This window comes from Meriones unguiculatus, chromosome 7, assembly GCF_030254825.1.
Source record: "Meriones unguiculatus strain TT.TT164.6M chromosome 7, Bangor_MerUng_6.1, whole genome shotgun sequence".
Classification (NCBI taxonomy): Eukaryota; Metazoa; Chordata; class Mammalia; order Rodentia; family Muridae; genus Meriones; species Meriones unguiculatus.
This window is the reverse complement of record NC_083355.1, coordinates 19,492,215-19,520,204: the sequence shown is the minus strand read 5'-3', so window position 1 is coordinate 19,520,204 and position 27,990 is coordinate 19,492,215. Positions and strand designations below refer to the sequence as shown.

Here is a 27,990-nt window from a genome sequence, read left to right as displayed (position 1 = left end):
CCTGTCATAGTCCCTGGGCAAAAATCACTTCTCAAGAGACCACACGACAACCCACACTTTGAGTCTATATACTTTTGACAGGACTGATTTATTGTGGCTTAGACAGAGCTTTGACAGATGGGAGTCGTCTTATTCCCCACAACCCAGCACGACAGGAGGCCCGGTCTGAAAATAGAGACCGTTTAGAACCAAGGTAGTTTCGGGGGACAGCTGATAGACTAGGACAAACACATCAAGGACTCGATTTGAGGAGCATGGGGGGTGGGGTGGGGGCGGGGAGAGGATTCAGAAAGGGGACGGGCAGCCTGACATTCCTCAAGGGCCCCCGAAGGCACTGCTGCATTGTCGAAGAGCCTAGTGAGCCACGTGAACCGTTACGTGTCGACTCTGTCTTGCAGGAAAAAAAAAAATGCATCACATATGCACACTCTGTGCCAAGGCAGGGAACCAATTTCTCCACCACCAGGCAAGCACGACCCCCACCCCCCAAAGGTAACATTTCAGTGCAGCAAGACAGACGGTTGTCGGTTGCACAGAAGATCCACTGTGTAAAACAACTTCCAACAAAAAACGGACCGGCGAAGTGTCCTATCGAGTAAAGCTGAAACATCGCTGTAAATCACCATATAAGTCCACCACCACTACCCCCAAAAGACAGTGGCTATGTAGCTTTGGTACAAAGAATCAAGGCCAACTTGCCCTCGAGACTTGAATGAATGACACGGTGTTCTGTGACCTGTCCCTTTCAACTCCGGCTCTCGAAGGAAGGGGTGCAGTCAAATGACAAGACCAAAGAAACGCCAACGGCAAGCGAGGCTTCCCACTAACGCTCGGGAACTGACGACGGTTTGTGGGAAACCCGGCTCCTCTCTGCACTTGGGGTTCCTCGGCGGTACCTGAGGGAGGCTGGACTCTACGATCTTCGAGGTCCCTCCGGACTGGATGCTATGGGGGTGAAGTTACCTCACCCAGCTGATGGGTACCCAGTACGTGTCCTTGCTCAGCGCCTCTAGGACAGCTCTGAGCTGGCTGCAGACACTCTGCAGGTCCTCTCTCACCAGCACGGTGTCTATGAGGTGCCCAAAGTGCTGATCGATGAAGGCGGCAGAGGCGGCCATCTCTTGCTGCTGTTCATCCTGCCAAGAGAGACGCAGTGTGTGTGACGGGGGGAGGGGGTGCTCCCCTGACAGGCCCCACCTTTACTTAATGTGCCGGGTGGATGCCTGTGTCCTGTGGGTAGCAGCTGCCACATGGAAGGAAACCACTGGACAGCAGACACACTCACTCATTCACAAAATATCCCCTGGGGACCTCTGAGCTGAGAGCCAGGGTTTCCGTGTACCCGGTTATACACGAAGCTGGATGCTGTGGTGTGTACTGGTAATCCCGGCACTTGGGAGGCTGAGGCAGGAGGATCATGAGTTTCCAGGCCAGCCTGGTCTCCAAAGCAAGAACCCTGTCTCCAAAAATAAACGGGGGAGATGTATCTATATCGATTAGCAGTGAGGCCTTAACATCACAAAAGTAAAGGGTGGGGGTGGGTGGGGCTGAAAAGACGCCTCATTAGGCAAAGTGTCTGCAAGAACAAGGACCCAGGTTCAGCACCCACGCATAAGCTGGGCAGGTGTGCGTCTATAACCCTAGCATGGGGGCAGAAAAAGGTGATTTCCAGGGGCTTGCTAGCCAGTCAGTCTAGCCAATATGGCAAGCTGTTGTTTCGGTGAGAGACCCTGCCTCAAAATAAGGTGGAGAATAGATAGAGGAAAACATGACATCAACCATCAAACTCAGGCCTAAATACACACACACACACACACACACACAAAACACTTGGGTTTGAACCAAGAAATTCAACAGCCTGGTGTGGTCTGTCTCCCACACACTGGGCCCATGACAGCCACCACTTCCCTTTTATGGAGAATGTTAACATGAGGTTATACAAGGTGGTGAGTCCAGGCAAAGCTACCCTGCCTGGATTGGAAGGCATGGTCCCCATCCCCCTGTGACCTTGTAAAAGGGAAAGAAGGCCTTATACAGAAGCTATGGCCTCTGTCCCTCTTCCTCGGACAGCCCGTGGTCAGTTAGGAGCAGCTCCTTCAAAGGAGGGACGAGCAACTCCTAAACTTACAAGTGGGGCTGCTGTGTCCTCGGAGTCTGGGGAAGCTTGCTGCGTCTTCCTTTTCTCCTGGATTGCAGGCTTCACAAATATAACATAGGGCTTAAACTCAGGGGTCCTCAGGTGTCTTAGTGCCTTAAAAAAAAAAATGTTTCAGAGAATTACATGCCTTTTGCAACACGTTATCACAGCACATACATTCTGAAAGAGCAGTATCCCAGGCTTCCATCCTCAGTGGCAGTGGTTTGTGGATTCCCTGGAGCTGGAGTTACAGGCAGCTGTGAGCCACCAGGAGCGGAAACTGGCAACTGAGCCCTGCCTCGTGTGCTCTTGGCTGCCGGGCCATCTCTCCAGCCTCTCTGACTTTCCAACTCTCAGTGTGTCCAAATAAGTGAGGTGTTCCCTTCCAGGCCGAACATGCTTTTGGAAAAAGGTTTCCATCCAACTCGGGTAAAATAAAGCTCCCAGTTTGTATCACAGTATCAAAACTCTGCTCCTGTAGTAGGGGGAAAAATCCTGATGTAGAGTTCAAAGTGTGGGAAATTTTCTGAAAGATAAGGTTAAGCAGGTGGGCGGACGCCTGTAGAGCCAGCAGAAGGCCAGAGGTGGGGAACTAGTACTGGCTTTGAAGCCGTTCCCCAACTCTTCCCTGCAAAGCAAAGCCATCTGTCTCAAGATGCTGGTCTGTGGCCTCCCTCTGGGCCTCCCTGTAATGGAAGTTTTGGCTTCTTTGTAATCTCAGCTACATTATGTAAATATGTCTTTGTTTTAACCCCAAGTGTGGGATTTTAGTTGGGTTTTAGTTTGTCCACAGCGGTTAACAGGGCGTGGCTTGTATTTGGGGCCTGGCTTTTGCCAGCTGCTAACAGCCTTCCTCGTGTGGCACGGAGAGGGACGTGGTCTAGGGCTCTGAGGATATAAATACTGAGAACCCAGAAAGGTGAAGTATGGTGTGTGGTGTTGGCATGGGGCAGTTTGGAGAGACCAGAGAAGGACCGGGTAGCAGTTTGGGGCATACAAAGAGAAACAGTGGGAGGAGGCTGCCTGCTGTTGATAGAGGTTGGTGTATCTCCCAAAGACCCATGGATTCTAAACAGCCAGGAGGAGTAAAGGGGTCTGCGGCCCCTCTCCCCACTAACCTTCTCTCTCCCAGCTAGGGTTGGTAGAAAGGAGGTAGAAGCATAAATACCCCAAATAAAGTAGACATTACCTCCCCCTAACTTGTTCCAGTTTTAGAGGCAGGAGACTGGCAGGGAAGGAGAGCAGTGACAGCCTGGCCTGGCTATACATACCAATAGTTTTCTGTCCTGTCACAACTAGCCAGGTAGAGCCAGGGACTTTTAAAAAAATTGTATGCATGTATATATGTGTCCCTCAGTGTGAGTGGGTGTGCACACGAGTGCAGTGCCTACAGAGTCCAGAAGAGGGCGTCGGATCCCCCTAGAACTGGAGTTGCAGGCTGTTGTGAGCCACTTAACATGGGTCCTGGGAACTGAACTCGGGTCCTCTGGAAGACCAGCAAGCAGTCTGACCGCTAAGCCGTCTCTGTGACCCGCCCCACCCTTTTTTTGTGTAGCCAGGCTGACCTCACACTCACGGTCGTCTTGCTTCAGCCTCCCCAGCTCTGGGACTACAGGCATGTGCTGCCATGGCCTGCTGCTCTAGTGTATGATTTGCTCCGTTAGGGGTTACTGTCCTGGGTGTCTGGATTCTCTGACAGTGCCTGGTGCTCCTTCAAATTAATCCCGTGCTTGAGAACAGCAGGGCATGTTTGGGCTCTTTTTTGTTGTTGTTTTTATTTTTTCGGGACAGGGTTTCTCTGTGTAGCCTTGGCTGTACCGGGCTGGCTTTGTAGGTCAGGCTGGCCTCAAACTCACGGAGATCCGCCTGCCAGGGCACTGGGATTAGAGGTGTGCGCCACCACTACCCAGCTCATCCAGTTCTCAAGGAGAGGGCCAAACATGCTCAACACGTCAGTGTTCGGACCTAAAACTTCCTTACACTGATCTGCAGAACGGCTAGCCTCCCCGCCCCTCCTGCCCCACCCCCACCGCCTGAGGTTTCACAGACGCCCAAGCCCCAGAGGACCCAGGAACTCACTTCCGGTTCTACATCCACCAAACAAACTTTGTTTTTGGCCAGAACAGCCTGAATGGCCTCCAGGCTGGTCCCATAGAGATTCTCCTTGTATTCACCATGCTCCAGGAACCTAAAACACCACCAACGAGAAGGCTTCAGTCTCCGAGAAACCCCAACCTCACAAAACCCAGAGAGGCGGACTTCCGGATACAACCTCTCTCCCACTTCCTGCCTCCCCTAACATTTCCAGAAGCCCTCCTCGGGGTCAGGTATTGACACAGGAACCGATACACCAGCGGACGGTCACAGAGATGCAGTTACCAGGAGGCCCCCTGGCCCACGAAGCCACGCACCTGTTGTGCTGTAGGTCGGCCTCAAACGCTTGCTTGGAGACAAAGTGATACTCCACCCCTTCTTTCTCGTGGCTCTTCCGGGGCCTGGTGGTGTCTTTTAAAGAAAGAAGGACTGTTGGGCCAAAAAGAACCGCAAGCCTGTGCTCTTGCCCCAGAGCTCATGACTGATGTGTGCGCAAATCGGCACTTCCCGTGCCTCACGTGTCCCCAAACCTCGCAACTCTTCGATACGAGCAAAAGAAGCCCCTCCACCACTTTTTTAAAAAACTTTTTTCATGATTTTTAGACTTATCTTTTTTCATTATTATTATTATTATTATTATTATTATTATTATTAATTACAATTTATTCACTTTGTAACCCGGCTACAGGGCCCTCCCTCATCTCCTTCCACTCCCACCCTCCTCCATCTTTCCCCCCACTATGTCCCTCCCCTAGTCCACTGATAAGGGAGGTCCTCCTCCCCTACCGTCTGACCCTAGACTATCAGATCTCATCAGGACTGACTGCTTCATCTTCCTCTGTGGCCTAGTAAGGTCACTTCACACCTGGGGAAGCTGAGCAAAGAGCAGGCAACCAAATTCACGCCAGTGACTGCCCCTGTTCTCCTTACTAGGGAACCCCTCCATGGAGACTGAGCTGTCCACGTGCTACATCTGAGCAGGGGGTCCTCTCAATACATGGTCCTTGGTTGATTCATCAGTCTCTGCAGGGACCCCTGGGCCTATAATTTTTTGGCTCTGTTGGTCTTCTTGCCTCTGCCGCCTTTTAAAGATCTCATGTAGCCTGGTCTCACTATGAAGCTGAGGATGACCTTGAACTTCTGTTCCTCCACCCTCCAACTCCCAAGTACTGTGGTCAAGGGTGCACACCATCACACTTGGTGTAGCGGACTGAACCCAGGGCTTCAAGCATGCGAGGCAAGCTCTCTAACGAGCTGAGCCTCAGCCCCACACCCCAAAGGATCTGGGGAACCCAAGGCCTGGAGACAGTTAGTACCATGCCCCAAACTCCAGCCAGTCAGAGCCAGAGACCATCTCTAGGTTCTGTGCCAAGCACAGGCCTCCCGCTGCTCTGCTGGGCTGCCTTCTTGATGCTGGGGCTTTGGAATAATCTCTGAGAGATCCCTGCTTCAAGCTTTTAGCTTCCATGTCCTCATCTGAGAGCGAAAGCAGGGCATTTATTTGACCCTGCTTTAAGCTGTGTGTGTGTGTGTGTGTGTGTGTGTGTATGCATGCGCGAGAGAGCACGCGTGCTGACAATACCCGGGAGAGTACCCAGCCACCTATCCAGGCTGGCATCCAGCTAACAGGAATACCTCCCCTCACCAGCTCTGTGGCTTCCGTGACCATCATGCTCTTCTCCAGCCTGAAGTGTGCTTTCGACTCACCTCCCTCCCCAGCCACACACCAGGCAGATGGTGAGCTAGCCGTTTCTGAGGGTCTTAGCGGGCCACGGAGAAGAGTCTCTTCCCATCATCCCTAGGTCCCACCACATGCATATAGCAATGTCTGGTGGACTCTCACATACCCGGAGCACCAAAAAAAGTCAAGATGAGCATGAAGAATCTAGTCCCAGAAAAACACTCAGGGGTGGGGGCACACACACACAAACACACGCACGCGCAGGCCTTCTTACGTGGCACAGCAACACCAAAATGCTGGGGGTCCTCGGCCACCACCCTTTGCTTCAGCTCATGGAGTTTTGCTCCCAGAGACCCTGGAACAAAGGGAAGGTTGACTCAGCCTCTCCTGAGCTCCATCTCTACGTCTCCTGAGGACAGGAGCCACTAGGAAACTCAGGATGTCACCTACCAACGAGAACCACCAGGCGTGGCCGATCCCCAGGCTGGTGTTGGTACCTGGCCACCTCCTCGTAGGTCAGCAGCACCTGAGATTCAGCCCCCGAGGGCACCTTTGCTTCCTGCGAACCTCCCAGCCTCTCCCTGCAGCCCAGTCGGAAGCTTCTCCGAAGACCAGCTTGGGGAGGGACAAGAGAAAAAGGTGGCATTGCTCCTGCGATCCCCTAGTGAAGACCTTCTCCAGTTAGCCAGGCATGGAGCTAAGGCTCGGTGCCTGGCTGTCCAGCCTCCTGCCCTGGATGGCCAGCGCAGGGAGCATGCTGACGAGAAGAAAGAATGGTCCCCACATCCAAAGAAGGGAGTTCAAGGTCACTGACTCCCTTGGCATGTGACTGACCTTGGGTTAAGTCTCTCCATCTCTCTAAGCCTCAAATTGCATATCTGTAAAATAGAAGCTCAGACATACAAGGGGATGGGTCTAGACTGGATCCCAGGCCAGGGGAAATGCTCTGAAGGACATTGTTGACGTTTTGATAACCGCATATAAAACAATAGGATTGTATGCAAAAGGAAATGTCCAGGATTTGATCGCTACCCTGAAGTCTTGTCACAGGATGTCCTTGTCTTTAGGAAAAACAGACTTGGGGATAAAGGAACAGGATGTGTTCATTAACTCTCAGGTGACAGGCAGCAGAAAAGGAAATGAGGAAGTGAGGTGACCCCGAGTCTGTCGTGGAGTGCACAGGAGTTCTCAGCCTAATTCTATGAGTTTGTAATCACATCTAAATAAACACTGGGAGACATCTGCCTGTCTTTTGTAACCTTCAGGTAAAACAAATCCCATCACTGTGTGCTGGTGAGGTTCACCCTGAATAAACTCCGATTAAGATGATGAGATAAAATGAGTGTCAACCCAGGGCTCAGTGTCTCTCTCCAGCTCTGCAGCTGGGCGGGCCTGGGGCTGAGTGGGCGCTGCCTTCTGCTGGCTGACTGCTTGTTTGCAAGGAGAAGAGGGACTCCTGCTCAGCAACCCTTGACAGGATCCTGGGGCTTAGATCTCGGGTTCTGGACCCTGGGCCTGTGCGTGGGCTGGGAAGGATGCCAGGGGAGGGCCTGCTACTCACCCACATAGTGTCCTTTGAAGTACCCTTCACAATCACAGGTCTCTGGAAAGCAAAGAGAGAGGTGGGGAGCTGGGTGAGCTACGTAAGACACACCTCCAGCCCTCAGGGCCCCAGGCCCTGGGTAGCCAGGCAGAGGCCCCTGGGATGGTGACCCTGGGGAGCTCTAGAGAATTCTATCTCTTGGCTGCCCCAGGACCAGGTCATCCATTTTGTTCTGCTCTCCAGGCACAGGCCCCATTAACTCTTCTAGCCCTCGGTGGAGTTTCTGGGGGGGGAAGCCCCCTCCCAGTCTTTCTGGGTTCCAGATGGGACACAGAAATGGAAGGTGGAAGGCCTTACCCCTCGGCCCTGCCTTCATATTTCTCGACTCCTACCTAGCACTGGGTGTCACAGCATCATCCTTTAATGCCAGAAATAATGGGGAGGGGCCTTAAGGCCCCACCTCACACATCTGGGCATGGGTACCCAGGTGTGGGGAGGAAAACCAGCCCCCTTGGCCCCAAGATGCTCCATGGAAGAGGGGCCTCACTCATGTGCACGGGGGACAAACGTCAGGCCTACCTTTGTCACAAGGCTGATCATCTGCAGTTTGCACAAAAGACAGATGGGACAGCGTTAGTGCAGGGAACTAGGGAGCCCTGCAGCCAAGAGGCGGCCCACAAGCCCCTGCAGCCCAGGGAGGTCTCCATCTGTCCCGCTCCCCTGCTCCAACACGCCTATGATCTGAGCGGTGGTGCGCTCCTCAGCCCCGAGCCCTGCTCTAATTAGTCTTCTTGTGTGCGGCCCACAAGCAGCCAGAGGGAGCTAGCGCGTGGCCAGTAAAAGCGGCCTCCTGGCTGACTTACACAGCAGCCTGGAAACATGGCCATTGCCGATGGCTGGCTGGCTGACGGGTGGAGTGACTCCTTCTGGGGAAAGGAACTGTTCCCCATTTTCTGGGGTTTAAGACCTGCTTGGAAAATGCAGGTGCCTGAACAGGCCCGTCACTCAGTTATGAGCCAACACCAACAGAGGGTGGATTCTGGGACAGCCCCTCCCTGAGAAGGACGGAGACCTGCCTTGTCTCCGTTCAGCCCACCCTGAACCTCACGAGCCTCTTCACAGGGCTATAGTGAACAGAGCACCTTCTGTGTCTCAGCAATAGAGCACCTGCCCTGTGTGTATGAGGCCCTGGGATTGGAACAATGCAAGGCGGTAGGCAAGCCTGATTTTAGGGCTTGTACAGAGAAGAGTATTGTGCTGTACAGAGAAGAGTATCGGCACCAGCTGAATCTGCTTGAGAACAGAGAATTTCTTAACACGTCTCTCGTGTTACACGGAAGGCGCTAGAACGCAATTCGTGTCTCAAACTCCAATCTGGAGAGCATTCTCCCAGTCTGAGCCTCCCAATGCTGTCACAGAGGTACAAGGAGACTTAGCAAGGGTGTCCGACCTCTTGGCTTCCCTAGGTGAGGCTGGACAGAGCTTTCCTGGACCACAGTGGGCTGTCCAATCCGTGGCGCAGGGTTTGGGGGAGGGTACCTGCACTGGAGTGACCCTGAGGCAAAATATTATCTACAATATTCAAGTTCAAAGTGCTCCTTGGGAGGTTACTGAGAGCTGGGCACCCTCTTCCAAACACAGGAGGTCGCACACCAGCCTGGCTTGGCGTTAACATGCCCCCCAGGGGTCTCCACGGACCACAGAATAAAAGTTCCTCTCCAGGAGCTGCCCTCCATCTCCCCTCCCCATGCTTCTTCCCACCTTCTCCTTCTGGAGGTCTGCAGGCTCAGACAGGGCCTCCTCCCTCCAATTCAGTGACAGCTTCTCGCCCCCCCCCCCGCCTATTCTCCACCTGTCAGTCTACTCACAGGGGGGCTTTCTGGAGTTCTGGGGGCTTGGTAAGGTGCCGGTGTTTCTCCGGTAGCTCAGCCGCCTGCAGGGACACAAACGGACATGAGCAGCTGGGTCAGAGAGGCAGCTGAAGGAGCCTTCTAGAAACCTGGGCAAACCAAGGGCTGCATCCCACGGCCGAGCACACCTCGGCACTCCCGGGATCTCCTACTTCACGGTGAGCTCTGGGGAGGGAAGGGGGACACTCTCACAGAGCTGACCAGCTTATAGGGAGGAAAAACCAGACTCTCCGGGCCTGCAAAGGGCTGTCCTTCCCAAGACGGCCACAGGAGCTGGCTGGTGTCCGAGTCACCATTGCTGGTTACGCTATTGTGGCTGACTCCTGAGGCAGAGTGGTTCTTCTCCACCGCTACTCGGCCTCCCCATCTCAGGACTCTCAGGAAGGGCTGTGGGTCAGACCCTGAAGTACTACCCTCCCCCATTACTGTAGAGACTACCTTTCCCCAGCGTCCAATATGGCTGCCAGACAGCCAGTCACCCAGGCCTCCCTCGTTCAACCATCACCCCACAACTTTTGCAGCATCCAGATTCCACATTTCCAATGCAGGCAAGAGCCTAGAGGGATAGCCTGGCTGGTAAAGTGGCTGCCATGCAAGCTGAGGGAACTGAGTTCGAGCCTCAGCACCTACAATTAAAAAAAAAAAACCTACCCAACAGCAACAATAATAAAACAACTGCTGGACGCTGTGACGCAAACCTGTAATACCAGCTCTCGGGAGGCAGGGACGGGGGAATCCCTGAGGCTCGCTGGCCAACAAGACTAGCCAAATCAGTGAGACAGGTTCAGTGAGAGAGCCTGTCTTAAAAAAAAAAAAAAAAAAAAAAACATAAGTGGAGAGCAATCAGGAAGACACTGGATGTTAACCCTGACCTCCACACATGCACATCCAATATGAAGCCAGGCCCGGCTGGGGGTCCCTGAGGAAACAGCAGCAATCCTCAGACCCTGGACTCCCCTGGGGCACCTGTGAGGAGCGACCTGGAGTTTCCGCTTCAGTGCGTTCAGGGTGAAGCCTAAGGATTTCCTAAGGCAGACAGCTCGGTCTAGCGTCCACGCTGAAGTGGGTGGGCCCTGAGGTCTGCCACCGTTACATCCTGTACGCTGAGGGATGTGATGAGGGGAGGTGGCACAGTCCTATCTACCCCCACAATGCCCCAGAATTTACCCTCTTGTCAATCTAGCCTAAGAGAATATGAGCTATGAAGACCCTTCCATGTGCACGATCGCTACAGCAACCAGTAACAGAGAAAAACTGGAGTCCACCAGACAGGACAGCCACAGAGAAGAACTCAGGCATGACCGTGCCTCCATGAAGCCTTCCCCTCATGCCTGGACCAGGGTGCATGGTCACAAAGAAAATGTCCCTTGCACCAGCTGACTCTACACAAAGCGTGTGTTGGAAGAAGGCCTGGTTTTTCTTCTGCACTGTGAGCTACTTCAGGGTAGAGCAGGGGTTCACAGCAGGGATAAGGTGCCTGACACAAGTGCCAAGCATGCTACCACGCACCTGAAATCCCAGCACTCGAGAGCCTGAGACGGAAGGATTGCCCTGAGTTCGAGGTCAACCTGGGCTAAGGAGCAAGATCCAGCCTCAAAATAAAACTACTAAATAATAACAACAACAATAACAATAACAGCAGCAACGATAATAAATGAATGAAGATGGCCCAGGGGCTGGAGAGATGACCCAGTGCTTACGGGCACTTGCTGCTCTTGCAGAGGACCCAGGTTCGCTTCCCAGCAGCCACATGGAAGCTGACAACCACCTGTAACTCCAGTTCCAGGAGACCCAATGCCCTCATGCACATGGTGCCCATAACGTATATCCAGGCACACACACACACACACACACACACACACACACACACACTCAAAGAATAACTTTTAAAAGACATGTAACACAATCTAAAACAACCCTAATAGACACCAACAGCTGATGATCAAGTGTCCATTCCTAATGAAATAGTACACAACCATTAGGCTCACATCGGAGGAATATATAAAATTGGGAAACGTTAATGCCAAATTCTGAAGTTTAAAAAAAGAAATTCCGTGTGCAACGCCACACACACACACACACACACACACAGGAAGCACAGGTGGGAAATAATAAACTGTGCTCTTTGGACACAGGCAAGACTTTGGGCAATTTTCTCTTCCATGCCCCCTTCTTCTGCATACTTAGCAATCTGCTTCCTGTTCATTCATATTATGAGTATCGCTGGCCCTGCATCCATGAGCTCCGCATCTGCAGAGCTGGCCAACTGCAGCTTGAAAACATTTTTTCGGGAAAAACCCCCATATCTATACTGACTGTGCCCTGACTCTCTTCTCATCACCCCCTACACATTCCAGGGGCCAAACTGCACTCACACAGCACTCACACTGAAAGGGTGTCTTAGTCACTTTCTTATCGCTGTGCTGAGACACCATGGCCCAGGCAACTTATAAAAGCAAGTGTTTAACTTGGGGCTCACAGTTCCAGGGGGTTAGAGTTTATCTGTGACCATCATGGTGAGGAGTATGGTGACGGGCAGGCTGGCACGGTGTTGGTGCAGTCCTGAGGGTTAACATCTCAATCCACAAGCACAAGGCAGAGAAAGCTAACCAGGTCCCGTGTTGGCTTTTGAAACCTCACAGCACACCCCCGGTGACACATCTCTTCCTAAAGGCCGCACCTTCTAATCCTTCCCAGATACTTCCACCAACGGAGGCCCAAGCTTTCAAATATATGAGCCTGTGCAGCCAAACCACCACAATGTTGCCTCGTAAATCACCCAGAGAAGAGTCAAAATGCCAAGAGGATTCGGGGGACAGAGGCATTATATGCAAATGCAACATCATTCTATGCAAGGTCCTTAAGCATCTACCAACTTTGGTATCCAGAAGGTTCTAGGAGCAACCCCAGAGTCTACCAAGGGACAACTGTATACATTAACTTAATTCAAATGTCCAGCTGGGCCTGATGGGAGCCCTGTGGGGAGGCCGAAGCAGAAGGATTGCAAGTCAAGGCTAGCCGGGGCTGTGAAACGAATTCAAGGCCAGCCTGGGCACAACTTAGCGAGACCCCTGTCTCAAAAGAGTCAAACAGCAGGGCTTGGGACTGGAGCTCAGGGGCAGAGTGCCTACCTAGCCGGGTCCTAGATTTAGAGTCAGGTAAAAAGAAAAGTAAATGTCCATACATTTATTTAAATCTCAAATGGCCACCTCCACTGGCTATGGGGCCAGAACCCCCCCCCACACACACACAAGAACAATGCTGTTTACCTCAGTGGTCTCCCCACCACTGAGGTACCAGACTCAAGGGGTTTCCATGTACCTGGACCATCAGCCACCCCAAATACAGAAGCACCCCAATCCTACCTCTCCTGGAACTGCTTGGAGGGAATGAGGCCAGCTCGAAGGTTGGTGTCTCCCACTCTCTTGGCCTGCCACCAGGTGGGGTCGCCTTGGCTCACCACCTCCAGGACCTGCCTCCGCTGGAAGGGCAGGCCCGCCTCCTGGCAGGGGATGGCACGGTCCTCCCGAGGGTCGTAGTGGAAGAGGGCGCGCATGAACACCTGGATGGCAAGGACTGCAGTGAGGGGCCCCTTCGAGACAAGGGCACGGGCCTCGTGATGACAGTGGCCACCCACAGTGAGAAAACACAAGTGGCCCCGAGAGTAGAAAGCGAGCGAGCAACGCCCTGCATTTGTTTCTTAGTGTTCTTCGCCCATTTGGGGTACCTGAGTCAGGAATCCCACAGGTAATGGGACAATGAGTGGCTGGGGCACGGCTCGGCGGTACGGTGTGCCCGCCTAGCATGTACGAGACCCTGACTCCATCCCCAGCGCCAACACCGAAACCGAACAAACAGACTCATCAGACAGGGGCCAGTGGGCAATGGGCAGTCTATGCAAGCCTGACCACCTGAATTCTACCCATAATTCCCTCCATCGGAGAAAACTAATCCCCGCAACTTGCCCTCTGGCCTCCTTGTTACACACACACACACACACACACACACACACACACACACACTTAAAATGAAAGTGTTAAAACAACACAACAAAACAAAAAACGTGTACATAAGCCCCTCATCTGACATTGTCTTTCCAACCAAAGCACTTCCCTGTAGACCTGATCCGCCCCTCTTTATTTACTTATTTATTTTTTAACTACAACTGCTCCTGATGAACTCAGGACGCCATCTATACAGGACCCTAGAGGTCCTCAGAGGAAGGGGCCCAGACAGCAACAAAACCGCTGTGGCCAATCTGGCCCTCACTTCCCAAGTGGGTAACTGGCACCCACAGTTTTGACAGCTCCACCTTGCCTTGTCTGCCACGTTCCTGGCCACGTCTCCCTTCTAGGGAAGGTGGGACAGGACAGCAGAACTGCTTCCCATCTCTTGGTTCTCTCACCACTCAGCGCTATGAACTTATTGCAAGTGTTCTAGCTGTAGGCCATGTAGGCTCCGTTATTTCCGCGGCAAAATAAAAAGGAAAGAAAGATCGACGGTCATCTTCAGGCATACCCGTCTCAGATTCCCTCATGTGGCAAAAACAGAAGTTTAAGCCAGACTGCAGAAAGTACCTTGTGGGTCTCTGCGGTAGGGGCAGGTACTCTCACCCAAAGAGAGACACTACAGGGGCGGGGGTACCAGGCTCTCTTCCTGCATCAAGCCCTACGGGATACTGTGGTCCCATACAGGAGTCACGATCTCTCATTCCCTGGGATTTAATCCAAGAGCACTAGGAAGAGACAGCTATGGAAAGGTGGTTCCTTTGCTGGCTGGAAAAGAAGAGGTCAGTGAAGACAGCAGCTGTCCCCGTTCGTCATCTGTCTTTCATCAACAAAGCGCTGACATCTCTGCTGGGCCAGAGGCCGCCCTGTGCCTTTCTTCGTGAATTTGGCACACGGTGGCAAGCCTGGGGTTGCCTAGCCTTCCACTCCCTGATGGAAAGTTCAAAACTCGCTCCATCCCCCTTTTTGCCTTATGCCCAAGAACTTGAAGGCCAAATTCACTATAAAGTCAAACTGATACCCTCCTCGATATCCTCTGTGATTTAAAAAAAAAAAAAGTATTTACTTTTATTTCATTTGTGTTGGTGTTTTGCCTACACGTATGTCTGTGTGAGGGTGTGAGTTACAGTTTTAAGCTACCGTGTGGGTGTGGAGAATTGAACCTGGGTCCTCTGGAAGAGCAGCCAGTGCTCTTAACTTCTGGGCCAGCTCTCCAGCCCCTCCTCTGAGTTTCTTAATAATCTCCTATCTGGGCCTTCGAAAGAGCTTCGCTCTGCACCTCCCTGCCTCTGGCCTCTGCCCACTCCCCTTTCCTCTAGGGGCTACAGAGAGCTATCTAAAACACACTCGTGGCTGGAACAAACAGGAACACCCTTAACCCCTCACCAAGGCAGGCAAAGGCACCCACTGCCAATCCTGACATCCTGAGTTCGATCCCCAAAAACCTACACCGTAAAAGGGGCAAACTGACCCCCGCAAGTTCTCATCCAATCTTCACGCTTGTGCTTTTCACCAGGACGGGGCTGTCCCCAGGGCTCTGCCACTTTAGTGAGCACTGGCTGACTTCAGTGGCTAGCACCTGCACCCCTTTGCCTGCGGACTTCTTCCTGGGGCTGCCGAGTCTGCTCGGCTCTAATCTAGCAGTCAGGAACTACAAAGAACAAAGCCCCAGGGTTTGCTGGTAGGAGTTGCCGTACACACCTCCCCAGCTCTTGGCTGGGAAGAACATGAATGTTCTGATCCCAAAAGCAGATTAAGCACCAGGCACCCGGTGGGTGGTGACTTCTGGGTAGCATGCGCTCTGTAGGACTGCCTGCCCTTCCTCTCCACCCTCCCCCACCCACCCATGCAGCCTGGGGTCAGGGAATGATTTATTCCCACCAAATAAATCGTTTGCCTTCAAACCCTTATGGCAGCCAGGCTCAGCTCACAGGAACACCCAAACTAGGCAAGGGCTGTGCTGAGCCCTTCACAGCTGGACTCGCATCCCAGCAACGGCCCTTCCACCCGACCCTCAAGCCCTACCACGCTGCTCTTTCTCTCAGATACCCCAGCCCCCCATGTGCTGACCCACCAGAGGCTCCCAAGCCCCTGTCTAAGAGACACCTTGGTCTGACCTTCTCTCTGAAGCTGTAACCATCTTTGTCTCCCTCCAACACCCAGTGCCCACTCCGAATGCCTTCTGAGATAGCTCTGGCTCTATGAACTCTTCCAGAACCAAAAGATGCATAGTGGGACAGCCTCTGCTCCCACAGTAAGAATCAGAGAACCCAGCACAGAGACTCTGCCACCAAAGGTAGGCCCAGCAAACAACCAAACAAATGGCAGCTACTTCACTGGTCCAGAATCCAGTTCCTCAGGCACCTTCTCTCCGTGGCCCAGATTTTCTACTTCAGTTGCAGTAAGCTTGCCTTCTGTTAGCACGCTATGTAAATTCCTGTTTCCAAACAGCAGGGCACAGTGAGTCACGGAGGACTGTTAAAGTCCTTGGCTGGAGACAGGTTACTAGAGCCAGGAGCACAAGCTGTTCAGACGACTGTGTCCAAAGGCTGGCAAGGTGCAGAACACCCACCCTGGCCCCAGCAGAGAAAGCGCCAGGGAGACCACCCCCACCCCACCCCATACCTTGCTCTCTTTGAAGCGGTCCTCCTCCTGGGTGGCAGGGATGATCTTGAGGGTGATGGATCCCTGGGACTGGGCCTGAAGGGAGAGGGAACAAAGGCTGTGGCTTTCCAGCCCAGCTCCGTGAGCCTCAGTCTCACTTCCCAGGTGTAATAATGGACGGGCGTTCAGAATGAGACTCAGGCCGGCGGCTTCCACTCCTCTGTCCTGGTGGAATTTGCTATTAAGAAACCGAGGATTGGGGCTAGAGAGACGGCTCAGTGGTTAAGGGTCCTGGCTGCTTACAACTGCCTGTAACTACAGTTCTGGGGAGCCAACACCCTCACACAGACATACATATAAGCAAAACACCAGTGCACATAGGATAAAAATAAATTATATACATATATCAAGTATCTGCCTATGATAGTTAATATTGACTGCCGGGCTGGAAAAGCAGGAAATGGACACAATGCCTTTTCATGAGACAGAGAGGCTGAAGATTTTAAGGAGAATGCAAGACAGGCATGCATTGAATTCCAACTCCCCACAGCCCTAGACCTCAGGGATCCTAAGACCTCCCCTTCCTGATGTTCTTTTGGCTATTTTAAATTTTTATTTATTTTTGTACGTATGTGAGTGTTTTGCCTGCATGTATGTCTATATGCCATGTGCATGCCTGATGTCTGTGGAGGCCAAAAGAGGGCATCAGATCCCCTGGGACTGGAATTATAGACGGTTGTCGGCTGTCATTTGAGTGCTGGGAACTGAACCTCAGGCGTCTGGAAGAGCAGCCAGCGCTCTTAACTACTGAGCCATCTCTCCTGCCCCTCTTCGGCTATTTGGGTGTCCACAACCAGGAGCCCAGGACGCTCAGAAAGGACCAGCTACATCTGTATCTCCCAACGGTGGGGTGGGGGTGGGCAGTGCTGAAGGAGAGCCCATCTCTTTAGCTCTGCTCTTGTTTGCTCCACCCCCACAACCATCAGAAGTTAGCAGAGTCATCGGAAGACACTCAGGGTTGGACCCGTCACAGCTGCAGAGGTACTCGCCGCCATCTCCACTTTGCCTCCTCTGCCCCAGAACAGACTGTCATGTTGTTTTCATCCCCCCGAATCTTCACACTGTCATAAAGTGCTTTGTGCTTCTTCCACGCCAACAACAGCCATGCACGAGCCGAAAAACCCTCTCTCTAAATTGCCTTCAAGGAGGCTGAAAATCAGTTGGACTAGGCTAAAAACTTGAAAGGGTTCTCCCACAAGGGAGCTGGGCTGAAGGAAGAGGACGACCATGCTGAAGAGAAGAGCTGAGAGAGAGGCGGGTGAACCAGAAACCATTTTGCCTGCTCCCTCCTCACCCAAACGGAAGCAAAGGCAGGTCTGCCCTGGCTCTGGGAGGGCCCCTGCTCTGGATCTTTGAAGACACACACACACACACACACACACACACACACCCCACCCCACCCTGGCTGCAGGCATGCCACACGGACCAGAATCTGGCTGATCTCATCCGGCCGCTTGTGCAGGACAGCAATGCCATTCACCTCTCGGAGCTCATCGCCAACGTGGACCAGACCTAGGAGACATGGGGATGGAGGTCAGCTCAGCACTTAGAACAGTCCTTTACACTGGACTTCATGCCTCTGGGCACTGGGGAGGCCATTGCAGAGCAGATTCAGGTCTAAAGATGCGGAAGACTGACACAGACTCAGCATCGAATCCAAACCATTCTCTGGGAAGGTCCCATGTACAAGGTACATTTTGAGAGCCAGGCGCATACAGTGGCCCTGCAGAAGTCACACTGCTAAGAAGTAACTGAGCTGGCATGCACACACAGGTGTCTCAGCATAGAAAGCTGTCGAGAGGGGGCAGGAAAGACAGCTCAGGGGTTAAGAGCACTGGCTGCTCCTCCAGGGGTCCAGGGTTCAATTCCTAGCACCCACATGGTGGCTCACAACCATCTATAGTGAGATCTGGCGTGCAGTTGTACATACAGGCAGAGCACTGTATACAAAAAAGAAAAGAAGGAAGGAAGGAAGGAAGGAAGGAAGGAAGGAAGGAAGGAAGGAAGGAAGAAAGGAAGGAAGGAAGGAAGGAAAGAAGGAAGGAAGGAAAGAAGGAAGGAAGGAAGGAAGGAAGGAAAGAAGAGAGAGAGAAAGAAAGAAACCTCTAAAAAGATACAAGATACCTACGGTATGCTTATATTCTAAATTAAAAAGTTTATATTTTATATATTTATATTTATATAAAGTTTACTTAAAACATGTGTTTTCTATTGCTCAAGGCAACCAGCTTGTCTCTCTAATGGGAGGCTTCTCTAGGGAAATAGGTAGCAACTTGGCCTAATACAACAGGCTCGCAAGAGCCCCAAAAGATATATCTATTCAACCTTGTTTTGATTTCAACATGATAATGATTGTATGTTCAATAATAATGGTAACTTATATTGCTGATCCCTTTACATGGGAACAACTCTAAAACTGAGACATAAAAATATGTCTCCAGCCAAAACTTCAACAATACTTGGCCAATAAATCCTTGGCTATAATATCTTCAAAATGCATTATGCTAACCTTTTAATTGGCATAGATAAAAACTGGCTTACAGTTTAAGTTTCATCCTGCACATCTCATACATTTATAATTTTAGAACTCTATAATGTTTGCTGAAAAAAAAAAAAAAAGAACTGGGCACCAGAGATGCTGGATCAAACCTGACAGGATTCATCCTTCAGCATGCTGAGACATTGACATATCTGTTCCAGCATCTTGCATGTTCCAGCATTCTGCTTGTTCCTGCCTCAACTGCTTCAATTGCTATTTCTCATCAAAGCCTGCTCCCAAGAGATCCTTGAAGAAAGCTACTAATCTTAATTGGTCCAGCATTTTAGACTGTTCCAAACAGGACTTTTATTAAGCCTGAAATTTCTCAACATTCAAACACTGAACCACAACTGTTATTGCTTGCTTCATTAACCAATTTTTCCCAATTTTCTTTGGGCCCCCTGCCAGGATTTCTGCATATCCAAAATGTCAGCTAGAAGAAATCCATAAGAACGACGACCAGTTTTCCTTAAAGGGGGTTGGGTAGGTTTTTGGTTATTTTCTATGGCTACGAACGTTCACTGTCATTGGGAGATGTTTATAAATTATTAATGGTCCTATTCAGAGTGAAACAAGGTTAGACTCAGGGATTTCTCTCTTTTCCTTTTTCTATCTTTCTTTCTTAGATAGGGAGAAAAGGGGTTAAAAAGAAAGTATACAGGGATATCTTATGGGAATAAATCAAAAGGTAGATTATTGAATCTACGCAACTTAGGGTTTTATTTGTTCTCAATAAGGTTAATTTTAACTCTGGCATAGGATTTTGTATATTGATGCAAAAATAAGTATTTTTGACACACTGGTATAAGCTCTAGTATAATGATACACTTTCAAGGTTACTTCCAATACTTATACTTTTAAACTGCTATCAAAAACTGGTTAGGATATTAAGTAATGCAGGTTAATTGCTAGTCATTCAAGTCATAGTCATGTCAGACACTAGTCTGATTTATCACAGGGGTATACATCCTAGTTTAACAGATAGACACGATTTTGTAGACAGATCGATTGTATAAAGATAGGTAGTCTTCAAAAACTTCAGACACCTACAGAATATGGCACTTAAAAGTATCTTTATTATTTTAAAGATTCTTTGACAATGAGACAGGTAATCTCCTGGCAGCACCCCGCCTACCTGAAAGAAGATAATGAGGAAGATAATGAGCATCGAAGAAACTCCATATGGAGATGGCCTCAAATGTGGCAAACGAGCCACTCAGGTAAAGAAAATACCCTTGTGTCATGACAGATAAATTCTGCCTAAAATGGGCAAACTTAAATGCAGGACAAGTCGACTGCCGAACTCTGCCATGACAGGGTAAGCAAGTCCTAAATAGTTCCTGCTTTACATATGTCTGTCAAATATTCTGAGCCAGAAGGCTGAAGATGATGCTCCAACGTTATAAAGAGTTATGGGTGACTGTTCAGGCAGCAAACTGTCTCTGTCAATTTTTTATTTATTGGAAGTTGCTAACATGCACTACCTAATTACTCTAAAACCTAATTTTATTCCTTCTCAAGTCTCTGATGGGGTTGAAGACCAAAAAGTCATAGTGCCACATTTAAGCTTAAGTTGTTTAGAAGTTAAGAAATCCTTTCATATAGGTAATACCAATAAGGATAAAGGTTAATTTAGGTATAGAACTCTAAACTTGTCAAGATAGATAGGATAATCAGATACTTTCTCCTAAGTTGCTAAGTACACATGGACTGGACATTGCACATGTAGATTTTACCTAACAGTTTTCATAATTTCATAATTATTATTGTATTGAAAGAAACGAAGCCTTTTATTGGACTTAAAGGGGGAAATGTTGGTATAATGTTCTTTTGAAATGAACCTTACCCTTGTTCGTTCAAATGCTGATTTCTCTCCCCTACTCTCTGGTTTCCATCCGGACATTGCATTGTAATACTTAGTCTAAGCATCACCTGTCTCAACTTTGTGTAAACATGCCAAAATAAAGCAACTAGCTACAATATTGAGCAAGGGAAAGGAAGCAGGAAGAGAGGGAGGAGCCAGAGGACAGGAAGGTGGGAGGCAGAGGAGGAGAGAAGGGCAGGAGAGCTGGGAGAACTGAAGCAGGAGGAAAGGTCTTGGAACAATGTGGAGAGATGGACTGGACCTAATATATCACAAAAAGCAAGTATAATGTGGGAAATCTAAATGGTAGAAACTACAGGGGCTTGGAGGTTTAGGATGGAACAACTATTGCCCAGCATTGTGTTCTAGGATAATTAAATAAATCCCAGTGTCTGTGTGGTGATTTGAGTATACAGCTCTTTAGGATTAACAGCAGCTTTACCAGAAGATAATATCAATAGTAACTATTAATCACCACCTACAACACCGGTTTATCTGTGCACCTGACCCAGCTTTATTTATTTACCTTGACAGGCTTTTGCTATATTGCCCTAGCTGGTCTTGATCTCTTATAGGCAAGAAACAGTCCCTTCTGAACCTCCCAAGCAGCTGAGACTACAGGCACAAGTGCCACCCCACGCAGCACTTAGCCGCTACTTTAATGACAAGTGTCCTGACATAATTTGGCCTCTCGTGTTACTAGGAGTGGGCACTGGGCCAGCAGCAACAGCCGCCACCAATAGGAGGCACAGATTTCTGAACCAGAGTCTATTGTATGTTACCAATGTGTATGCTTGTTAGTTTAGGAAGTAAGGTCTGGGATCTCCGGTCATTTCCCCAGACCTGGAGGGCAATGTCCTCCTACGCCGAGAGGCCTATCTACCAGATCTTCCATGCACTGATGACTATCAACATGTTTTCCACCTGGGTCATGAACATACTCCTGTCCACGGCGGTTTCAAAGGTGATGAGGACCCTGGAGGTGGCAGGGCCCGTCCGCACCCCAGCTAAGCCCATCTCCAAGCTTAAGAGTTGTAGTCTTCTGCCTGCACCAAATGCCTGAGCCCTTTCCTGATCACCCACGAGAACTCCAAACCTATTAAGCTTCTACTAAATTCCTATTGACCTTTGAGAGCTTGAGAATTCTATCCGCAATCCCCAGAGCAAAGCAAAGCAAATCCCTCTCCCGCAAAGGTTACCCTAGAGGTGGGGAGATAGAGAGCCACCATCTCAGCCAGGCTGGACCCCCCACCACCCCATCACTCCACAGGCTCCACTCACCGCTCCGATCCGCCGCACCCCCTCGCATGATCCTGGCCACCACGACGGCCCCCGAGTGCTCGTCCCTCCGGATAGTGGCACCCTGAATGAGAGACGGGGACGAATGAAGCTCCAGGCAGGCAGCCTCGAGGGGGGTGGGATGGGGGGTGAGGGTGTTGTAAATGAGCAAAGCGCCACACTTTACAGTTTACAAAATACAGTGATCCATTCTGCCTGAGTGAGGTCGGGTGGCCCTAGCCTGCAATCCAGGCACTCGGGAGGTGGAGAATGGAGAATTAAGACTTCAAGGTCATCCTCAGCTGCATAAGGAGTTTGCAGCTCGCCTGAGCTACTTGAGACTTGGTCTCAAAAAAAAAAAAAAAAAAAAAAAGAATAATAGTCGAAGAGAGCGCCGACTGATAAATGCATCTCCTACCATGCCTGAGTTCAACCCCAGGACACGCATGGCTGAAAGAGAACCAATTCCCACAAGTTGTCCTCTGATTTCCATATCTGTGCTGTGACAACACACATAAACACCCCACCCCCCAAATAAATTCAATTAGAATTTTTATATAAATAAATACTGCACAAAGGACTGGGCATCAAGCTAAACATCTTCAAAGTCACCCTCATGGAAGCGGGGAGAGCTTTTGAGGATGCCAAACCCAGTGTTTTCTGTCTCATCACCAGCCCTTGCCACTTGCAAAGACACTTGATAATGAGGACAGTCTGTGCTCGCAAATCCTCAACCTGCCTCGAGCTGATCCCAGTGTTCCTGGGCCTTCTGCTGCTGCCAACAGGAACCAATTATGTTCCCACCCAGAGCATCGGGACCAGGATTTGGCCGGTGAAACACACACACACACACACACACACACACACACACAATATTCAGGGATTAAAAAAAAAAGGCACTAATGAGCTCCTAATTTCCTGTATCAAGTAAGTAAGGCCATGTCACCATGGGGTGGAGGGAGGAGGTAGGGCAAGCACAGGTAGCCCAAGATTTGTCTCCAACTCAGCCACTGACTAGAAGACTTATTGTGTCATTGAGAGGGTACCTTGTGTTCTCTGAGCCTGCCTCCTCCTCTTCTGGGATGAGGCAGAGCATTTAACCTGAAAGGTTGTTACAAGGGTCCCAGAAGGGAAATGCATGTGACATGTAAGCAGTAAGTGTCCAATAAATGTTCGTCATTTGTTACTGATTATCCACTCAAAACACTGCACATTTGTCATTACAGCGTCCGTGTCGTCATCGGTACAAAAAACGTATTCTTCTGACTACAGAGGCCGTCCCCTGCATCTCCCGAGGCTCCCTGGGCCCTGGCCTCCAAAGTTCCCACGTCACTGCACATCACATATTCCTCTCTGGACCACCCACCACCCCCCCCCAACACTGCGAGTGCACAGGAGGAACACCAGAATGTACGCCTACTCCATGGCCCAGGCGAGGAAGCAGAGGCACCAGAGACGTCTTCATCTGGGGGGGGGGGGCGGGGGTATGGCTCACCCATCACAGGGCAGCTGGGGAGAACTGGACCCAGAGAGTGCCAGCTCTGGGGTTCTAAATCCTCCAACATCTTCCACTCCCTCTGATAAACAAACTCGCCTCTTTGCCCAGTCCACCGCTGCTGAAAGCAGGGGCACAGACCTCGCTTACCTGCCAGCCTCTGGGAGTGTGGCTGCTGCCTGCACTGTGTAGCTGTATTCAGAGCTGGATCAGCAAACTCTGTCCATAAAGGACAGCGCAGACATGTCTGAGGCTTTGGTGGTGGGGGAAGGGGGGCTGCTCGGGTCTCCACTGCTGTTACTCTTCGTGACAAATGAATAGGCATCACCTTGCTTTCAAAAACAACTGTGTTAAGCTGTGGGCTACCTTTGGCTCAGTCTGAGTCTGCTAACTTCTGTCTCTGAGCATCTGAGCAAGACATTCATGGTCTCCGGACATCCGGGTTGTTTACTGCATGAAATGCTCTAGTCACGATTGAGAGGCACTGTGTCCACTCAGGAAAAAAAGTGTCCTGCACACCAAGGTGCCACAGAGAACAGCAGTCACCCTGGATCTGGTAGGGTGGCCTTCCTGGTTTTCTGGGTTAGAGGTGAGGTGCAAAGGATTGTGGGGGGAGAGGCAGGCACATACCAGGGGCTCCTTATTCTTCACCAGGCGAACGATTTTCACTGATTCCTCTTCAAAATCCTCATCGATATTATCGGGCAGAGGGGGCAGGACGGGATCAAAATTCTTCTGGGCGACCGTGTCATGTACCATGAGCACAGCCTGCCGGAAAAGCCAGAGGAAAGGGCTGGTTCTGTGGCCTCACAAAGGTAGATAAGGCCCTTGGCTGGGCAGGGGTAGCGAGGGGCTCACGTCTTCTGCCTAACAGTCGTCCCCCTCCTCAGAGCATCTCTCAGGATCCTTCACACAGAAGCCTCCTCCTCCTCTCCATCTCAGGACTCCATCTCCAACGCTCCCTCCACCCCCATCCCAGGTCCCGGGTGACACAGCTGTGTGGGTGTGCGGGGACCATGGCATGACTACCCTGAGGTGGGGAGTGGACAGCAGCTGCAGCAGCTCCCTCTCGTCACCGTGCACGGAGGCGGCCTGCAGCTCCTCCATCACCTGTAAGAGAAGGAGACAGGAGGCTGAGGTGCCCCTGAGGGAGCCTGCTGGAATCCCGGCACTGGGGGGGTGGGGGGTGGGGAAGCCCTCTTCCCTGGGCCTCAGGCGCAAGGGTCCTCTCAGGAACGAATGCAGCACACCCAGAAACACGTCACACCAGCCACTCCGGGACTGGTGGAGGCTCTGGGGGAATTAAGCCAGGGACCAGAACGCACTCACACACATGCAGAGGGAGAGTCTAACACACACTGTTGCTTTCTACGGGTCTCCTCGACAAACTGGAAGCTATGAGTGCTTTAATTTTGCTATGAAGGATGAGGCCCTGAGAGAGCACAAATCTTGCCCAGGATGACAAAGCACACAGTGACACAGCCAGAGTTCAAACCCAGCTTTGTCTGGCTGAACAGTCTCTCACACTAAGCTCTTCCAGGGATGAGGAAACGGGGGGGGGGGGGGGGTGTGCAAGCAGGTCCAGTGAGTTCTTTTTGTGTTTTGTTTCACTTGAGACAGAGTTTTTCTATGTAGCCTTGGCTGTCCTGGAACCCCCTCTGTAGACCAGGCTGGCCTCAAACTCCCAGACATCAGCCTGCCCTCTGCCTCCCTGAGTGCTGGGATTACAGGTGTGTGCCACCGTGCCCAGCTTCGAGTGACCTCTTTAAGGTCACACAGCTCGTGGCAAAATTGGCAGTGCAGAGCCTGGGTGATGGAGCCCACTCCAGATGATCACACTGCAGAGGTGCAAGGCACAGGGTCAGCCGGACTCCACCGTCCTCTGCAGTGTCCTTGTGGCCTGAGGCTCTCAGGGAAAGAGCCCAGTTAACTAGCTGGATGTTAGGTGATCTATATAGAAGTCAGTCTAAGTCACCAACCCAGACAGCTAAACCAAAACCCACAGGACTGGGCCCATGAAAAGTCAAGAAACAAGAGCCAGTCAGCATGAAGTCCCTTGAATTGAGGACTTCATGCCAGCCTCAAGGTACAAGGCACTCTCTGACCTACTAATATCACCAGTTCTTGGAACAGGTGGGGAGCTGCTGATAGGAGCCAAAGCTCTCATTTTACAGCTGAGGGAACAGGCTTGCTCCGGAATACACAGTCAGCAGGAATCACCATGTTTCCTGGCCCACGCTAAGGCTAACAAGGCTCTCCTTGATGCCAGAAAGCTCAGAGAGAACTGGAGCTACAGCTCGGCCATACACTTGCCTAGCGTGTACAAGGCTTCAAGTTTGATTCCCAGCAACACACACAAATACAGACTACACACAGAGAGAGATAGACAGACAGACAGACAGAGAGACAGAGACCCTAAAGGAGGGGGGAGGAAGCAATCCCTTCTTCTTCATTCTCAGGCTCCCAACCTTTAACGTTCCCAGCTAAGCAGTGGTTACAAGGCGAGCTAGAGCCTTTTCTGGACTTGGGGGGGGGGTGCGCCACCTTAAGTCAAAACATTAAGATCTGGGGCTTACATCCTCAGCAAGGGCCATGGCGCTGTGCAGGACTGGCGTTGGACTCTGCCTCTCATAGTAGCGGAGTTTCTCGTGAATCTGCAAAGACACTTGGATTCCTGATTTACCCTGAACACCACACACGGCCCCCCAGCGTTGTGGTGACACCCAGGGCCACAGGCCGGGTCCCCTCCACAGCAGTGTGTACGGAAAGCCCTGCCTAATGAGTTAAAAAGCCTTCATGGGGCAGGGAAGTGGCTGAGATGACAGGGAGAGCCTCCCTTGGGGATGGGGGGGGGGCGGGTTTGAGCCGGCTTTCACCTTCATCAAGTAGCTGAGGCTCTTCTCACTGAAAACATCCCTCAGGAAGCCCATCTCCTCCCTGTGGTTGGAGTCAGGCCTGAGCTGAGAGGTCAGCAGTGCCAGGGTTTCATGCAAACCTGAGAGAGAGTGGAGGGGAAAAAAACAAAAACAAAAACAAGATCCAGAAACAGTGGGACTTGCTGTCCTTGAGAAGATTCTCAGACACAGTTCCTGTCCTGCCTTGACGGCATTCTCCCTGCACGCTCAGGGCTGCCGCTGGGCGGGTGGGCAGGCAGCATGGTTTCCAGAGGCCACACGGCTGCACTGCATTTGGTTTGTTTTGGTTTGCTTCCCCACCCCCACTCCCAATCCTGGGAGGTCTGGCAGGTGTAGCCCAGGTTGAGGACACTCACCCGAGTCTTCAGACAGCACTGGCATGCCTGTGCCTGGCAGGTCCCCCACTGACCCTACTACAGTTTGTGAGGGTAGGAGAGGGATCACTCAGCAGTGAACACACATCACCAGCATCTGCTTATGACCTCTGTGAGGGCAGAAGAAATGAGAAAAGGGCGGGGGGAGTCACTTTTTGCAGGGGGGAGGGTGGGCAGGGGGCACCTCTTGTCGGATGCCCCCAATATGCCATGTTCTTTTCTGACCATGCATAAAACGTTGAAGGATAAACACCAATGCTCGTAGAAACAGAGGCCGAGGGTCCCTAAGTAAGTTTTGAGCCAGAACAGGTACCCAGATCACTGACCTTGGCAGTGCCAAGAGTCCCCGCCTCGTGCGGAATGCTCTGCCCTCTCTATTGCCACCTTCTAAGAGTGCTTGTTTGCGTCCCAACATCCCTTCAACAAGTACCTGGTTAAGGCCTGCAAGAGCTCCTACTCTCTACCCCACCTCCCAGTCCCCGATCCGAAGGGAGCTTCAATCTGCAGGCAGCGAGAGCGGAGTTTCTGCTCTACCAGAAGCAGGGGCCCCATCCCAAGAGGCCCCTCCCCAGCAGGTGCTCTGCAGCACGTGGACCTCAAAAAGTCCTCCTTCAGACAGGGACAAGGACTCATGATTCATTCATTCGGCAGACAGGGAGCCAGCCCGCTGCGTGTGGAGCACCAGCCACACGAAAGGCAGAAGAATGGTACCCGGCCCCCGCCCCCACGCCGGGCTCACCCGTCGGTGGCTTCCAGCTGTGCCCCCCACCCGACTCCCCAACCCCCTCACTCCAGCCGCTTTCCAAAAGAACCTGGGGGGACAAGCCGCGAACGCATCTGATGAGAATCCCCCCACCAACACCACCACGGGCGAGGGGGGTGGGGCTGGGCCCGAGGTTTCCGGGGATGGAGGGGGGTGGGATGCGGAGCGGCGGGAAGGAGTGGGACGCACGGGACGCAGCGAGCGGGACCGCGGGCCCCAAGCCGAGCCCCCGCTGGAGAGGGGAGGGGGACCGCGAGGCTGCCGCGCACGCGAGGGGCGGGTCCCCTCGCCCCCTCCCGCCCCCCTCCCGCCGCGCCCCCCGAGTCCCTTGTGCGGCCCCCCGCGCCGCTTCCTACCTCTCGGCGCCGGGATCTGGAATCGGTGACACGGAGCCGCGCGGGAGCCTCCAGCCTCCGCCGCCGCTGGCTCCGCCTCCGCCGGCCCCTCCCTGCCGCGGCGCGCGGGGGTCGGGGCAGCGCGCGCGGGCGGAGGCGCGGCGCGGGCCCGGAGGGGCGGAGCGCGGCCCCGCAGGCCCCCAAGCCGCCCCCCGCCGGCCGCCCCCGCCCCCGGCCCCGCGCGCGACCGGCTCCCCGGCGGACACCTGCTCCGCCGAGGATCCGATTTTGCAAACATCGATCGATCGAGAAGCCCCTGCAAGAGCCAGGCGCCGTGCCAGGGGCTGGAGCTTCAGAGGCGAGCGAGGGGGGTGGGCACCGGGCAGCAGCC

At 52.0% G+C, this 27,990-nt stretch overlaps 1 protein-coding gene across 1 annotated transcript; it reads right to left on the bottom strand.

Moving 5' to 3' along the window:
- Positions 1 to 69: 69 nt before the first annotated feature.
- On the bottom strand, positions 70 to 27,848 carry Mpp3 (MAGUK p55 scaffold protein 3). The gene is made up of 19 exons (XM_021642772.2): positions 27,621 to 27,848; positions 26,484 to 26,611; positions 26,089 to 26,207; positions 25,789 to 25,866; positions 24,242 to 24,322; positions 23,843 to 23,980; positions 21,721 to 21,802; positions 17,463 to 17,548; positions 15,998 to 16,072; positions 12,731 to 12,927; positions 9,324 to 9,388; positions 8,035 to 8,055; positions 7,474 to 7,515; positions 6,363 to 6,527; positions 6,187 to 6,267; positions 4,549 to 4,642; positions 4,217 to 4,325; positions 2,129 to 2,251; positions 70 to 1,136 (listed from the first exon to the last, which is right to left on the bottom strand). The coding sequence occupies exons 2-19, from the start codon at positions 26,506 to 26,508 to the stop codon at positions 960 to 962; spliced, it is 1,758 nt and encodes a 585-aa protein (XP_021498447.1). The 5' UTR covers positions 26,509 to 26,611; positions 27,621 to 27,848; the 3' UTR covers positions 70 to 959.
- Positions 27,849 to 27,990: the final 142 nt, after the last annotated feature.